This window comes from Passer domesticus, chromosome 2 (assembly GCF_036417665.1).
Source record: "Passer domesticus isolate bPasDom1 chromosome 2, bPasDom1.hap1, whole genome shotgun sequence".
NCBI lineage: Eukaryota > Metazoa > Chordata > Aves > Passeriformes > Passeridae > Passer > Passer domesticus.
In genome coordinates this window covers 119,956,468-119,973,434 of record NC_087475.1, presented here as the reverse complement: position 1 = coordinate 119,973,434, position 16,967 = coordinate 119,956,468, and the positions used below count along the sequence as shown (strand labels likewise).

Below are 16,967 nucleotides of genomic sequence, written 5' to 3'. Positions count from 1 at the left end.
AGTATGGGTAGTAAAATATAGTATATGTGTTCAGACAATATCTTGTTAGATGTCTATGTAGATAGTTGAGAGTTTTTACTAACCTCCTATCTCCAGTCTTAAGATTTTGTGCAGTAAAAAGGCAAAGACTTAAAGACAAATCTTTTAGGGAAAGGTTAATGAAAAACAGAGAAGTCATTAAAATAATAAAATATACGGTAGAAGTACCACATGTGCAAGTGGAGGACATGGTACAAGGAACTCTAGTTTATCCCAAAGTTTTTAAAGCTTAATAAATTTATTTCAGCTGGGAAGTCCTGAGATTCCTTCTGTCTAATTTGAGGATGTGGATTGAAGACTATCGCTTCGATGGATTCCGGTTCGACGGCGTCACGTCTATGTTGTATCACCACCACGGCATTGGTGAGGCATTTGTCAGCTCTGATCTCAGCTCTCCTGGTGCAGTTCTGTTGCTGTGGAAATAGTGCTCTAAAGTTTACTGTTTCTCAGGGGGGAAAGGGGTTTAGCACAGGAGCTAGAGGAGCTTGGAACTAGATGGGAAGGGGAAAGGGCCAAAACCAGGATTGCTAGTGATGAGCAATGGGATGGCACAACCCAAACTTCAGGATGGAAGCATAAGGAAGATCCCTCAATCTGCTCCACGATGTGTCAGCTGTAACAAACCACACTGGAAGTGCTTCTGTACCAACACACACGTGATCAACAAAAAAGAGGAGCTCAAAGCTTTAGCCCAGTCCCAGGATTTTGACGTGATTGGCATAAGCCAAACTGATGGGATGAGTTCTGTGGCTGGAGTGCCACAGTGGATGGCTGGATGGGAGCACAAAACAGCTGGCACAAACAGGTTCAGAAAATTCCTAAAACACCTGGATGATGCAGGGTGTGATTCTGGGGGATGGTCCTGTGCAAGGCAAGGCATTGGAGTCTGATCTTAATGGGTGTCTTCCAGCTCAGGATATTCTGTGAATGATCAAAAAAATCCAGATTTGCTAATTGTCTTGCTTTGTTGCTATGAGGATAGATGGAAAATCATTAATATGTCCTGTGCCTATAAAATGAAATATTGAGTGAAATACCTGTGTTTTCTAGATAAAACTTAACTGTGGCTTTTAAAACTTCTTATTAGGCACAGGGTTCAGTGGAGATTACAATGAGTATTTTGGCCTACATGTGGATGAAGATGCTTTGTGTTACCTGATGCTGGCCAATCATATGATTAACACCTTGCACCCAGAATGCATAACCATAGCAGAGGTAAGATCATTTTGCCATCCTCAGTGACTTTAATATTGATTAGTTTGCTTTAGGATATGAATTTCCTGTTAATTATCAAGTCACGCTTTGGGTACTCAAGCAGTGACATGAGCTGAAAAATATTAATTAGTGGACAGACTTTGCCTGGTGGGAAAAAACAACCTGAATATGCACTCTGGGAATTTTCTCAGCATTAATAGATTATTAATTAATGTGGCAGTTTCTTTTTATTTTTTTTTCTTCATCACCTTGAACTTGTAATAAGAATTGTTTTTATTAGTTTATTGCTTGTTCATGATAGCCATTTGTCAGTTGTTCTCTGTGGTACTAAAGATTAACTGCCCTAATGATGTTTTGCATATTTTGAATTATATTGGTATATCTGACAATTACCCTTCAAATTAAATGCAATAAACTTATAGATGTAAAATATATAGGGTAATTTAAATTTATTATTAAGTTTCTTCAGGTTTCTAAAGGAGTAAATACACTATATTACTTGAGTTGATTGAGATCAATTTTTTTGACTGAAAAATGTTTCTGGCACATGGAGCTTCTAAGAGTATGAAACAGCAGAGCTTTCAAAATTCTAATTTTCACTGATATTTTGTTTTTATTCAGAAGAAAAATAATTAATTAATAAATTAATGAAGGATTTTCTTTTGTTATCGTGTTTAAATAATTCATTTTGTTTAATAGTAAAAGTAGGGTCTGTCTGATACCATGAGGGACTACATGGATTTCTAATAAAAGGGTTTGTGTTGCTAAAGAGTTCTTTATCTTTAAGAAGCAAAATACTGCTTTACTTCATTTCTTATTTATGGTAAAGTCTTCTATCATAGACAGCCACTGCTAAGAGCTTAATGACAAGCTACCAAAACAGCATCTGGGGAGCAATCAGTAGCAAACTGGAGGTGGTTTCATTGAGCTGTAGGCTTATATGAAATTAAATCAGTTAATTTTCTAGGTAGTCCTAGATTATAAGCATTCCTACCAAAGAATTTGAGTTTAGTTGTCTTGTATTACCTGGCCTAAGAATTCTTTTTTTTTTTTTTTTAATAAGATGTGTCTTCAGTTTCTCATGCTTAAGTTGAGAGCTGCTTCTTTTTCAATACATAATTTTCTGCCTCGGGAAGTCGCTACATGAATCATAGAATTGATCAATGTGCTTCATGGTTAAAGGAGAATTTCAGAAGGAGAAACTATTGACATAATTGAAAATTACAAAAGGCAGTGAAGAATGTCTGCTTGCCTATAGAATCAGTGCCATGTGAGAAAAATGTTTTTCTGTGGCCATAGCTAATTATAATATATTCCCTAATTAATGTAATTAATTGATGATTTTACAGCTTTTTAATATTCTGTATATTCACTGTCTTAGTAATTGCTAATTTTTTAGGTGTTGCTGTTGTTTTTCATTTTGATCTTCTAAATAAAGTGTCAATTAAAGCTCTTTATAATAGGAATAAAAAAATGTTAAGTAAAATTATGTCATGCCTGAAGTATTATAGACACAAACAGGCAAAAAACCAGTGCTGTGGTTTCTATTTTTATATGCAGCTCATTTCAAACCTGGTCTGAACAAATGCTTTGAAATTCTCTATTTAATCATAGCATAATAGAATGGTCTGGGTGGGAAGGGAACATAAAGATCATCAAGTTCCAGCTCCCTGCTATGAACAGGGACACCTTCCACTAGCCCAGGTTGCTCAGAGCCCCATCAAACCTGGCCGTGAGCAGGGATGGGACATCCACAGCTTCTCTGGGCCATCTGTGCCAGGGCCTCACCACCCTCACAGTAAAGACTTTCTACCTAGTATTTAATCTAAACCTACTCCCTTCCTATTTGAAGCCATTCCTCCGTGTCCCATCAGTACATAGCCTAGCAAAAAGTCTTCTCCATCATTCTTGTGGGCTCCTTTCAGGTACTGGAAGGCCACAGTTAGGTCATCACAAAGGCTTTTTTTCTCAGGCTGAACAATCCCAAATCTCTCAGCCTTTCCTCATAGCAGAGGTGCTCTGTCCCTGATCATCTTCATGGCCCTCCTGTGGCCTGGCTCCAGCAGGTCCCTGTCCTTCCTGTGCTGGGAGCCCAGAGCTGGTTCAGCCCTGCAGGTGTGGTCTCAGCAGAGAGCAGCAGAATCCCCTCTCTCTTGTGCTGCCCACTTTAGGCACAGCCCAGATTTGGATTTCTGGGCTGCAAGAGCACACTGACAAGTCATGTCCAGCCTCTCACCCACCAAGTCTTTCTCAGTGGCTGCTCTGGATCTGTTCACACCCAGCCTGGATTGATAATAGGGGTTTCCCAAACCGAGGCGCAGCCTCTGGGACTTGTGTTTTGCTAAACCTTGTGAGGCTCCCATGGCCCACTTAAACTGGGTCCAATACAGACATCAGTGAGAAAGGAGATTCCTGTCTGAAGCCAGCATACCTTGCCATTCCACTGCCAAAACTCCCAATGTTTTGGCAGTGACACCAGCTATGGAGCAACACATAAATAGACTCAGTTCATCCATTTCTTTCAATGTTACTGCCTTCAACTAGAGTTATAGAGGAGAAAAGGGCTTCTGCCTCAGCTTCCCTTACCAACTGTCTCAAGGCCCTGAAGTCTTTTGATCCCCCTTGGATCACATTTTGTCACTTCATTGCCCCCTCTGTGGAAGATCGGTGATGCGTTGTAGTCTGAGGACTGTACCAGGTTTGGAAGTTTCCTGGTAGAAGTACATTTGATCTACTAAACAAGCTATTTATGATTTTTTGTGTGTGTGTCCAGTTAAAATTTGTAGACATAGATATAAATGCTGTTAAATTTGGAATTTTACTTCCCAAAAATCCGGCTTTCATTATTTTGATTTAAGTAGATGGGACTTGCTTAAATCTCATATTTGGCCATCCTCCAGACTGGCATCATGGCATTACAGAAAAAGGTTTTAGTTTCTTATCATCATGTCCTGTATAACCTAGAGACCAAAAGTCTGTGTCTGTCCTTGCTAACTGATTTAGGAGAGTTTTTGAAATTCTTATCACATCTAAAAGTTTGTAAAGAATTTCTGCTTCACTATTTGCTTTTTACAGCATGTAGAATGTAGACACAGTTTTCTGTGTGATCCAAGGGCTGCTGACTGAGGGGGGGTAATTCCCTCTGATCTCCTGGCTGTGCCACTCACCCAGCCTGGGATGTGCTGGCCATCCCTGCTGCCAGGCCAGGCTGCTGGCTTAAGCTCAGCTTGCTGCTGGCCCAAAGCCTCAGGTTCTTTCTTCCCAGCAGAGCTGCTCCCCAGCCTGGCTGGCCCAGCCCCTATGGATGCTGGAGGTGGCCCATCCCAGGGTTGGGATTAGCTTGGTGACATTCTGTGTGACATTTCTGCTGGTTGATTCCTCCAGCCAGTCTCTCTGGATGCCATCCACGAGCTTGCTGGTGATCTGGTTGATCTCCTCCTTATGTCAGTGTCTGTGTATGCCTGTATGTGTATATGTGTATGACTTGAAGCATAAATATCTTTTTTCACTATTCCAGTGCAGCAATTGGATTGAAAACTGGATTGAATCCAGCAAATCAGAATGAGCTTCTTAATTAAGCCCTGGTTCTAGTCAGTATTAATTCCATAAATTCTCTGGTGTAGATGCAAGAGGTGTTTGTTAATCCATAACTGCTGTAAGTGAGAAGCCATTCTCCAACAAAAGTTAATAAAATTCAGTACTGATGGATATTTTGCAATTGTTAGAGACTTGCGTTTTCTGTCCAGATAACTTTAGAAAAGAATGCTGCATGATAAAATTGCCTAACAACATGGTGAAATAAATATTTTGAAAATGCGGAAATATATATTTAAGAATAGTCAACATCCATCAATATGAAACTGGAAAATTATGCAGTGAGAGCATGTCACTTTCCAGGACTAGCCAGATCAATAGATTTGGTTTTGGGAAAAGAATAGAGAATGTATTTTTCTTCCTCACTGTGCTTTATATTTAACCTTTTTTTATGCTATTCCTTATGCAAAATATCAATAAACAAAATGGAGGTTTAATTTGTCTTTTGTTCACTACTTTGTACTTTCTATTGATTACTTGGAGCTCAAGAGAGCTAATTAGTTCAAACTCTGCATCTACTGAGGTGTCTTCCCATTAAAATATCTACTCTGTTAAAGTCTTCTGAGGTAGAGTATTTGATGAGAAAAGTCATAATGCTTTTCTCCATAACTTTTGCATTCAAACAGCACATCTGGGTGTAGTAATAGCTGATTTAAGTCTGTTCTTTTCTCCCTTAAACCAGGTCAATCTGTGAAGCTGTTTATAGAGTGTTTGTATATCAGTACTACTATATGGTGGGAAATATGCAGTGATATTTGCAGTGCTGTGGAAATAATGTTGTGGGGTGTTGTCTGTTCCAGGATGTTTCTGGAATGCCAGCTCTCTGTCGGCCTGTGGCAGAGGGAGGAGGGGGTTTTGATTATCGACTTGCCATGGCCATTCCAGATAAGTGGATACAGGTGAGAACTTAAAAAATACATTCTGCTCTTCAAAGTGGGATGTTTCTCTGTCAGTGCACACACATAAACACTTCTGAATCCTACTGACAAGTTTTGCTTTATCTTATGTTCATGTGCTCTTGAAATAAATTCTGACAGGCTTGAGCACAGGTATTAGAGGCTCAAATGAGAGCTGTCAGATGTTATGTAGGTTTCAGGTGAGGAAGTTCAGGAGCTGGGATTCACATTCCAGCTGATAATTGTTTTTTTAATACAATACACATAAGCTCAATTTCTTTGAAATGACCTGTGCCTTGCCACAGCTGTAGAATGTGCAATCTATATTGAATGTGAACAGGTAGATAAAAAATTAACCATATGCATATAAAGATATATATATATAAACAACAATAAAAAATCACTCCAAAAGCATGCAATAAACCCTCTTGACACTGGGCATAAAAATTGGCATTGAATATAAATAGACCTGAAAGTTAAGCAGAGTAAACCTAAGTGAGCTACACAAACAACTGCAATTGGTACAGGAGGGTTACAAAACTGAATAATATAAATCTGTAGATATAATAAATTCTGACTACAGTAAGGATTTATATTACCTTTTCCTTGATATAGAGAATCACAAGAAAAGGCATAAAACACTAGATGATCTGAAAAGGCTTCTAGTGATGTTTTAGGCAACGTTTTTCAGTAAGATAGAATATTTCACCCAAATCCTTTGGGATGTGCTGATGATATGAAAACAATAAATGTTTTAGATGACCATTAATGCTTCAATAAATATAGTGGGTAGCTAAGAATAGTAATAAAAACATTAGCTTACCTTGAGCATCTTTCAGTTTTGTAACTAGGAGGTAGAGGGTCAATTGAAAAACAGATTTCAAGCCTCTTTTTCAGAAGATAAACTTGACAGCTTTTCCAGCAGAGACACCATCATTAAGATTTGAAATGTGTAATTTAGACATTTAGCCCTTACTGCATTCCAGGACCTAATTTATTTTTTTTAACAACAAATACCTAATTGTGATATTTTGTGGGTTTCTTGGAGTTTTGTTAGTTTGTTTTTTGTTTTGTTCCATAACACACTTTAGGGCAGGCAAGATGAGCAATTTCCTAGGTAAGCAGAATGCAAGTTCCAAGTCCATGTTACATGGGGAAAAAAACCAGACTGTAGAATTTTAGAAGTGCAAAAAATTTACAATCTAATTTAGCAATCTCTGATACAGTCTGCTTCATTTAATTCACAATACTTGGATAGGAAACATAACTGTGCTGCAGCAAATTCTTTAACTGGAGAAAATGTCAGTTTTTCCAGCTTATACATGCACTTGACATGGGACAGCTCGGGACACTGATGGGATGCTGAGTGCAAATCAGTTATGGTTGGCATTGTGCAAAAACTTGGCGTGATGTGGGCAGGAAGCTTCTTGCCAAAGCAGCTGCAAATAAGTGACCAGAATAGAGATGTGGAGTTAGAGAAACAGGTGACGCCAGAGTTTGTTACCGCATTTCATGAAGCGAAAAATAAAGCTGAGATGGTTGTAAGGGAGAAGTTCAGATAAATAGTTTATCAACTGTTATCAAACTCTCCTAGACTGCTTACTCTCTCTCCAGTTTTAAAGTACATACCAGTTAACAGGAAATTTTCTAGGCAACTTGCCAAAGGCAGTTTGAAAACTGAAGAATCTCCAAGAGATTCCATGAACTAATTATGAGGAATCTGTAAAAGTAAGAAAGATAAACTCTTTGTCACAGCAGTGGTTGTACTAGTTCAGATTCAAGATAGATGTAATATGATGCTACATAGGGATTTGGATGTGTTCAGAGTCAGAATTTATGGACTTTAAAAAAAAAAACCAACAAAACAATGTGGGGGGAAAAAAAAAGACTGTTTAGGATTATATGGCCAATAACAATTATAATGTTAACTTTTACAGTGTGATATTGGCCATCTTGGTGCTATTGCCTTTTTATCACTTCTATTTTTATGTCTATATATTTATGTATATACATTTAAGTCATAATGATCAACAGAGGTCTACAAAGTGGTGTAGAAAAAAAAGAGCAAAGTAGCACTGAGATTGAGCTAGATTTAGCAGAGGAAGGAAATAATGTGATATGAGGCAGAAAATTCCTATTAATGGGATTCAATTTAAGTTGTTAAAAATCAGGAGGTAGCACCACACTGCCCAAGCTTTATTTGGAAGCTCTCATATGCCAAGATTGCATTTCCTGATATTGTGAACCAGGTAGGTCTGTGCCCCCATATTTCTTCTTTGGTTTTGGTGCAGTGCTCTCTTGCAGGTCCTATCAATCACATTATCCACAGTATCAGAGGATTCACATAATAAATGGCAAAACCTGTTGTCTGAGCTTCCCAGGGAGGTAGAGGAGAAACAAAGTATTCTACATATTATATTCAGGTGGGAAAATTGAAAAGAAAAAAACAACTCTTCGGATTATCAGAGAGAGTTCATCACTTCAAAACTTGAAGTTTTGAGAATACAGTTCACAATCCACTGGAAATTTCTGTGCCGCGATAATGTTACATGTTTTTAGTTAAAACAATTTTTCAGTGATCTTTCTTTTATCTTTCTTTTATTTCTGTAGATAATTAAAGAGCTGAAAGATGAAGACTGGAATATGGGCAATATTGTGCATACATTGACAAACAGACGGTGTGAAGAAAAGTACATTGCTTATGCAGAGAGTCATGACCAGGTATTTTCAGCTGTTTCTTCATAAACAAGAAAAAGATCTTGTTTAGGAGTTTGGTGGCTTGTTTGTTCTTTTTTTTTAAATGGGAAAGGAGTTGAGGAGGATGGCAAGAATTTCAGAAGCGGATAGATTTGGACTAGTGCTCTTTTTTTTGTACTTTTTGTTTGTTTTGTTTAGGTTTTTTGGGGGGGGTTGGTTTATTCTGGTTTGGTTTTTTTCGGTTCTGCTGTGTTTTTATTTTATGATCCTTAATTTTACTAAACAATCCTCCCTGGAGTGTGTGGGTAATATTGGCTTTCAGTTTTGTTTTGCTTTTCAAGAAATGAGTCAAAGCTTCTTGTTTTGCCTGCCATAGAAGACAGGATGCTGTATGATATGGTGTATCCATGCAGTTGAAAATCCTGTTTCCATTAAGTAAATTGGAACACTACTTCTGATAAGCATAAACAATATGCCAATTTAAGAAATTTGTTTGTGACTTTTCCCTTCATGAAAGTCTTTCCTCTCTGGAAGGATTGAAAACATTTTATTTTGAGACCTAAATGAAATATGCTGTAACAGTTTGGTTCAAAGCACAGCAATTATAATACTTCTGTGTGTGTGGAAAAAAGAAAAAGTAGTGATGAGTTTGGATAACACTCATCTCCCACAATCTTTTTAACCCTTGTTTCTGAAGAGTCAGAAAACACATAATTTGGGAATTGTACAATTAGCATCTTTAAACCTTTTATTTAAAAAAATATATTTTATTTAAGTAACCTATCTTTCCTTTGTATAATAGAGGTTGATATTCCATTTTCTGTACTTTCTACAATAAATCTCAACAGAAATGTCCAAACAAGTTGTATATTTTAAAAAGAGCATTCTGAGTTTACCATTCATTTTGTGTGCCAACTTACATTCTAATCTCAGAGTCTGTTACAGTGTTCATTTAATGCATGATCCTGATAATTAACTTCAGAAATTACTTGGAAATATATATTATTCTATGATAAGCTGCTTTCATCAAAATTGATTCTTCACCCTAAAGCACAACGTGTAACATTACTGTTGCTGTGCTTTTATTTCATGGTGACTTTTAGCAATTGAGTTGTTTTCCATATCACTTTGCATTTTCAGTTTAGAATGTTGTGCTTAGGGAAAAAAATCTCATTATTTTTAATTAAAAGAAAACTATGATTACAGACATGCATCAGGCTGGTACGTGAAAAGTAGGCTAGAGAAACAAAAAGCATGGATAAAATTCAGCCTGAAGATGCCTGAAGTGATGCATGTGAGGGTACAGTTCTGGTTTCTTATATGTTGTAATGGGCTATGAGCTGACTGTTGCCAGTCAGCATACAATGTCTTGTGGTTATAAGAAGAGTGTGAAAATAGCAACTCCAAATCTAATAGCTGTCAAAAAAGCAGATACAGTCCCGGAATTATTATGAGTGGAATAGAGCAAAGAGCACAATCAGCATGCCACTGCAGTCTTTCCTGGGTTTTGTGTATCTTCAGTGTTGGAGACAGGCTTGGTCCTGTATTTTAAAGGATATACAGCATAACTGGGGAAAAAAAAAAAAAAAACAACACAAACTGGGGAGGAATAGCAGGTGAGGACTGATTTTCATAAGAAAAAATCTAAACAGAATAGGATTCTGTGGGGCAGCAAAGAGATCATTGAAGGGGGAAATATATCCATTTATAAAATCACAGCTGCCACAGAAAACGTGAATAGTGAAACACTTAGCTGCTCTTCCAATGGAAAGATTAGGGGATATTAAATGGCACTAACAAATGCCCATTCTGAGTCCAGAAAATAGTTATTCATTGCACTCTTCAGTCTTCTCATTGTTGAATAGAATTTTTTTTTCCTTTAAATAGAGTATTTTTTTACTTAAGGGAGTAATCTATAGATGCTGTTATATTGTCAGCTGGAAAATGAAAGGATGATGGTGCTTTTAAGCTAGACCTGTTTACAATTCATCTGTATGTCTGGAATTTAGCAAGTTTTCCTTCAAGAGTATAAAATAAGAATTGGGCTAATTGAACAAAAATCAGCTATTTAAATATAAATGCTCCAAAATGTTTTCCACTACCTGCCTGCTAATATATGGAGTAGCATTTTGTGGCCTTTCTCTAGTAGCAGTGAGCACTAGCAAGTTAGTAATTCAGTTTTTTCTTTTGTGTGAAATGACAGAAAATCAATCACATTCTTGATTGCATATAAGTGAATGCTTCATATTCACTCTGCATATCTGAATCAGAGTTTTGTTTATACCCATTTATTTTTACATTCCTGGAACTTTTACTTTAGCTGTTAGCTTTCTTATTTTCTCTGTTTCCTATGAAAATTCTCAAATGGTAGGTCACTTGTGACTTACTGAGCTGATGCTGATATTTCACATTTGAAATTTGTAGGTGAAAAAGTTCTTAGAAGTAATTATGCAGTATGATCCCATTGGGTGAAATGTAGGAGCAGGGGATAGACAGATGCTGATCTGTTACCATGTACACTCAATCCCAACAGTCTAGGAACCCCAGTAACAATGGGGAGAGTTGCAAGGGGGAAACAGACATCTGGGGCTGACATCCAGTCCAGGCTCAGCTCATGGACATCCCTGCCTCAGTTTTTGGCAGCAGACCAGTTCAATATGGCACATCAGACAGTGCACAGATGCAGTGATCAGAATGTAGGGTCACCATGACCTGATGATGATTGGCAGTTTCCTTCAGGAAGAGGCACTGGATCATGCAATGATCTTGCAAGTCCTCCCCCCATGATACAGACCCCCTGTTTTAAAAAAAAAATCAAAACCTAGAAACACCTCTATTACACCCAAGGGTTTTCTTCAGTGTCTTTCTGAACTGTTCTAGGCCCTGGTTGGTGATAAGACCCTGGCCTTTCGCCTGATGGATGCAGAGATGTACACAAACATGAGTGTGCTCATGCCTCTGACGCCAGTTATTGATCGTGGGATACAGCTTCATAAAATGATTCGTCTCATTACTCATGCACTCGGAGGAGAGAGCTATCTGAACTTCATGGGTAAGTAATCTCAGGAAAAGTCTCTCATTTTCTCATCTACAGAATGCGTGGCGGGGAAATAAAATGATCTGACATCGTCTTATATCCACAGTATTTATCACAGTGCTGAAATTTGGAGCATAAATGCTTTTATAGATTTATTACAAAAGGTAATATGCATTGTTTTTCTGTCTGTAAGATGTATGGTAAGGCAAGAAAATAAAATCAAGATGGTTTCTAAGCATATGAGAAATAACTTTTACAACTCAGACTAGTATTTTAATTGTAGTTTTGTAAATTTGTCAGGTGGTGAGCTGTGGCTCATGCAGCTGAGTTGTATTTTGTCTTTATTCTTTTACTCGCTTTAATTTTGTAGGGTAACAATGAATTTACTAAAGATAGCTCTGTGCTTATTTCAGTTATTAATTGTCAGGAAGTAGTCTGGAATCAGTTGACCTATTTCATTGCTTCTTTGTGCTTAATGAGGTAGGCAAGGACAAATCACAGACACAGGAGGTACATTCTGTTATCAAAGCACAGAAATTGTAAGAGTTAGTGGTACTTTCTTCTGGTCCATCAACTGTAAAATAAAACTGTTGAGTTACTTCCTAAGCACAGTCGCTACAAGAAAGTTCAATTGTTAGTCCAATTTAATCAGCAAGTTACAGTTTAATGAAGTCATCTTAAAAGTTGAATGTTCTTAGCTTTATGGAAAATTTGAAAGCTATTTATGCTGTCTCTTCTTTCCCACATTTCCCACATTATTTAACTTCTTTGCAAAATAGTTCTTACTTTTCAGTAAAAATTTTGTAATGTGGTCTGACAAGTTCTGCGTAACATTTGTGATAGTCTCCTGGGGAACAATAGTGCTGAAAGCCTGTTACAAAATCACTGTCTGATTTTCTGATAATGTAACACTTGAAAATTATAGAAATTTTAGCTTAGCACTGTTTTCTACTTTTGTGTTAAATATTTTGTTATATAAAGTTTAAGGGGACTGTTGGATGTATATTGCCCTTCTTCCATAATGGTGTATTGAACATCATATTTTCTGATTAAAAACCTGGAGAACATAAGACAATGGTGACACTGGATTTAAGTTTACCTATACTGGTACATATTCTTTTTCTTTGTATTAGGAGAAAACTCAGAAAATACTGTGCTGATTGTCTTTAAAATAATTGGAGCAATTTTGGTACAGAACAAACTAACTCACCATATGCAATACTAGTAAAACTATTATTTCCAAGAAAATGCAGGTTGTTTGCTTCACTCTTGAGAAAAAAAAAAAAAGAAAAAGTGTTAATGAAATAAATATTTATGAAGTGTGCAATCAGGCATCAAAATGTTCAAGGTGTATGTTTCCATTCAAACTAGTGATACTGTAATAGTTAAGGAAACAGGTGTTTACTGAATACTCCAGCTAAACTGCAGGTGTCTTTGGCCTAGATTGACTTAGTAAGATTAGAAATATAATCAGTAATGCAATGTGGCATGTTAAATCTAGTGTGTCAATGCTGGCTGATTGAGCAATTAATATTGGGTATCTCTGAGTACTGCAAATGGTTCGGTAACTACATTATAGTTTGCTATGTATAAAAGGTGGAAAGATTGTAGTAACTGTTGGAGGAGAAAACATATAAATTCAGAATGCTGGCAGTCCTGTGGACTTAAAATGCATGTTGCAACATGCTATCTAATTAAGCAAATACAGTGACAAATGAGTTCTTTAACTTGCAGGTTTGTGTGAATGCCAAATGTAAGAAAGAGAAGCCTCCTGTAGGGTGAGGGAAGGAGTGGAAGGAAATCTTCTTTCCACAGTGCCTGGAGAAGGCATTCCAGGTGCCTCTCTGTGCTTCCCTAGGTTCTTCCATTAAGAATGTTGTACTTTCTGTTTCTGAAAACCCAGCAAAGAAACACCCTGTTTTCTGAATGCTTTGCTCACGTTAAGGAGAAAGAAACCTCATCTAAAAAATGTTGTGTCAGGAGTGAAAATCTGTATTCTCAATTATATCCTGGAATTCCTCTTTGAAGATCTGGAATAATATTTAATTACACTTGTGTTGGAGCATCGTTGGGCTCTATATATGCAAGCAGATTCCTGCTGACAGAAGTTTGTGCATCAAACACTGATTGTGGCTTTCTCTCATCTTTCTCACTTTTCACGCTGGATCGTTCTCTGTCCTTCTCACATGTATCTCTAAGAAACCATTGCAAAAATACTGAAAGTTGTAATTCTTATTTTTCATGTTTCTGGATGTTTAATTTTCACTGGAGACTTATTTTTCTTTCCACTTGCTTATATCCTACTATTGGCAATGAGTGTTGTATGCAAACTTAAATGTGAATAGGAAAGTTCTGTCATTTCAGTCAATTGGTTCCCTTGTAACAAAAACCTTTGGAAGCATTCTTTCCTCCATTCTGTGTTTTGATTTTATGAGCAGCTTTCCAGGTGATCTCTCAGGCTCCGTGTGTGCATCTGGCATGGAAGACTTAACCTAGGAAAGGAGAAACTCCGTATGCTTGGCTGAAAATGGGAATAACAATGATAAATGTCCTGCAGCAGTGAATGCACTCTCTGGAAGGCCAGTTTGTTTCATAGTAATAGCAAAAAAGTAGCAATTGTTTTGAAACTTTTGCTGTGTCTAAATTTTCTTCTTTCAGAGCAGGAAGAGAGCAACAATCCCAATGTAGCTGTAGTTTGTGCAGCTCAGCTCCTGTTTTAGACAGATTTTAATACTGAGACAGGCCAGTTATGAGTCAGGAGGTGACACAGAATTTTAGGAAGTCATAAAAATTCCAAGTTCTTCTGCACAATGCTTTAGTTGGGAGCACATGTGCTTCTTAAGAGGTTTCTTTCTTTACTAATTTTCTACGAAGGCTTTCACATAGACAATGCACATTTGAATGTCTGAACTTTAATGACACTTATAGGCTCAAGCAGTTACAATGTGTGTATATTAAATAGTGAAAGTAGTCTTTTTAATTGTAAATAATAAGGAAAAAAACCTCCCTCTCCCTGCTCAAGTGTTTTTGTTTGTAGTTACAGTGATACTGAAATACCATACACATCTAATTAACTTAAAACCAGAAAGTATATGCAAAAATATTTAGGGCCATAGATCTCTGCCCTCCCTAATATCAGGATTTGAAAACAAATCCAAAATAAAAAAATGGTATCTGACTAAAATTCTTAATTGTCAGTTGTAGTCCCCTACAAAATAACAAAAGGGCTTGAGATTGAGCATAATTCCTCAAGCACTAAACAAAGACTAAGAGAAGTTGTTGTAAGACTTGTAGAGTATTACAGGAATCTTCTGATCTCAGCCTGAAAATGAAGCAACCACTGTTGTTACCCAGCAATGTTTAATTTCAGTGTAAATAAAGACTCACGCAATTTCTTCAAAATAATATTTGAACTTAGCACTATAAAATGGTTGTCTCTACATCCTTGCATTTTCTTTTTGCTTCATTTTTCATTCTGCTGCTGAAGACAAGCTGTAAACAACAGTAATTGTTGTTCTTTAAATGTTCCTTTTGTATTTTTCGTGTTCACTGCATGTGCCTTGCACTTAGGGAAAGCCTGCAAGACCTGTAAAAAAGCTGTGCCAGTTCTTCAGTGGACTTGTTTCCATGGTCTCTCCTTATCTTGCAAGATACATCTGTGTCTCTAGGTTTAGACAAGCGAGGGTAGTTGTTTTGTTGCCCAGAATACACATACCCAAAGGGCCTTAAATAGCATTTTGGGTCCTTGAGATCCTTCATAGCAAAAATACTAACTGTTTTATGCCCCTACAGGGTCTTGCTTTTCATCTTGCTAACAATCGTTTCCTGGGTTCCTTTTTTTTTATTTGAAATTGGCTTAAGCTCAAATCCATTGATTTAAATGGAGATTAGTTGCTACATGAACCCCTAGCTATTTTTCATGATTCTCCCATAGTAAAACAACTGTTAATTAAGACTCCAGAGACCAAGTTTCACTCCCTGAAAAACAATTTTTGAGACTATATAAATGTATGTAGTTAAAAAGTTATTTGAAGTAACTAGAACATTTTTTTGCTATCATGCGCATTGACTGATAGTGTTACTGTTTGGGTTGACATTCACTTGCTTCACTACTATCTAATTTGTGTGTTAAGTTTCCTTTTTTCCACTTTTTACTTATTTACACAGCAGTTTTATCCACCTTCTCTAGTCTTAGGGTTTTTTTTGCCAAAAAACCAAAAGAGTTTCTCATGATAAGACCTTGTTCTTTCTTTGCCCTTAAAAGTAAAATGCTATGCATCATCACCTTGGAGTATTTTAGAGAGAGAAATTTAGATATTTTTTCAGAAATTTACTTTTAAATTAAGGAATTTCATAACAGCAGGCTCTTGAAAAAATATAGACAAACAAGAAAAGGAATGGTACAAAAACTGTATCAGTAGCACCAACAGTGTGAGAAAGGTGTGTACCATTTTCTTTAATAATATTAATTAGAAGTATGAAATAAAAATGGTGCAGCATAACTGACAATATAAATAGGAATGTTGCTTTAAGCAGAATCTGAAATACTGTTTTTATTGCTATCTATTCTAGATGAAAAAGAAATTATATCAAGAATGACATTTAGCTTAAACCTAAGGGAGTTTGGTTCCCTTTGGCATGTTGCATTTTAACACTTTTTTTCTGTTCACTTTCTTATGCATCTTAGATCTGTGCACTGGTTACAGGGTGTCTTTTTTGACCATTATCTAAAAAGTGGCCTTGGGAGAGCATATGCTCTTCAAACTCACTCACTTCAGTCAGCTCCTCTGGATAAGCAACCTTGAAGTGCTCACTTGGTACAGGCTGCAGCTTTAGGAGAGGTAGTTTGAAGTCATTCTTCTTAATATGCTTGCCTAGGATAGGTGACAAATGTTCTGCCAGTTCCAGCAGGTGCTTTAATTCCATGGCAGCCTGACAATTATGTTAAATTTAAAGTAGAAAGCAAGGGTGTAATCTGAAATCTCACCTACAGTTTCTCAGAGATTTAATGATAGACCACCTCCAACCTTGTAGCATAATACCCCATATGCAACCCCACTCACAACTTGGGTTGGGCAGTGGCTGTGGGAAGAATCCACATTTATGTATTAGGCTTCATAGGTCACTTTGACAGTCTCCTCTGCAAGGTCTAGAGGTGCAAACTGTTAATATTTATTCATTTAGAGTTGATTGAAGCAAGTTTCATTTCTACACTTGCTCGAAACACATTAGAGTGACTGGGAGAAAAACAATTAAAGAGAGAGATGGTCTCATAATTCAAAACTAAATGACACACAGACCAGTCTTAACCCACCTCTCTTCACAAATTATGTCCCAATATTAGGAATCTGTTTTGGGGATTGACTGTACATCCTCCTTGAAAGTGTAGGGAATAAAGCACTATACATGTGTGTATGTTATTTAAATACATAAATGAAATTGTTAGAAGCAGCAATCTATATGTGGTGATGCATCCATGTCCACACTAT

The 16,967-nt window shown here is 36.9% G+C and overlaps 1 protein-coding gene across 1 annotated transcript in view; it reads left to right on the top strand.

The window, feature by feature from the left end:
- Positions 1-16,967, top strand: part of GBE1 (1,4-alpha-glucan branching enzyme 1) — a 136,417-nt gene that overhangs the window by 83,252 nt on the left and 36,198 nt on the right. The window contains exons 8-12 of the mRNA XM_064410946.1: positions 287-402; positions 1,127-1,254; positions 5,649-5,747; positions 8,355-8,465; positions 11,322-11,493. Coding sequence (XP_064267016.1) covers positions 287-402; positions 1,127-1,254; positions 5,649-5,747; positions 8,355-8,465; positions 11,322-11,493 — 626 coding nt within the window. The remainder of the gene's footprint in view (positions 1-286; positions 403-1,126; positions 1,255-5,648; positions 5,748-8,354; positions 8,466-11,321; positions 11,494-16,967) is intronic.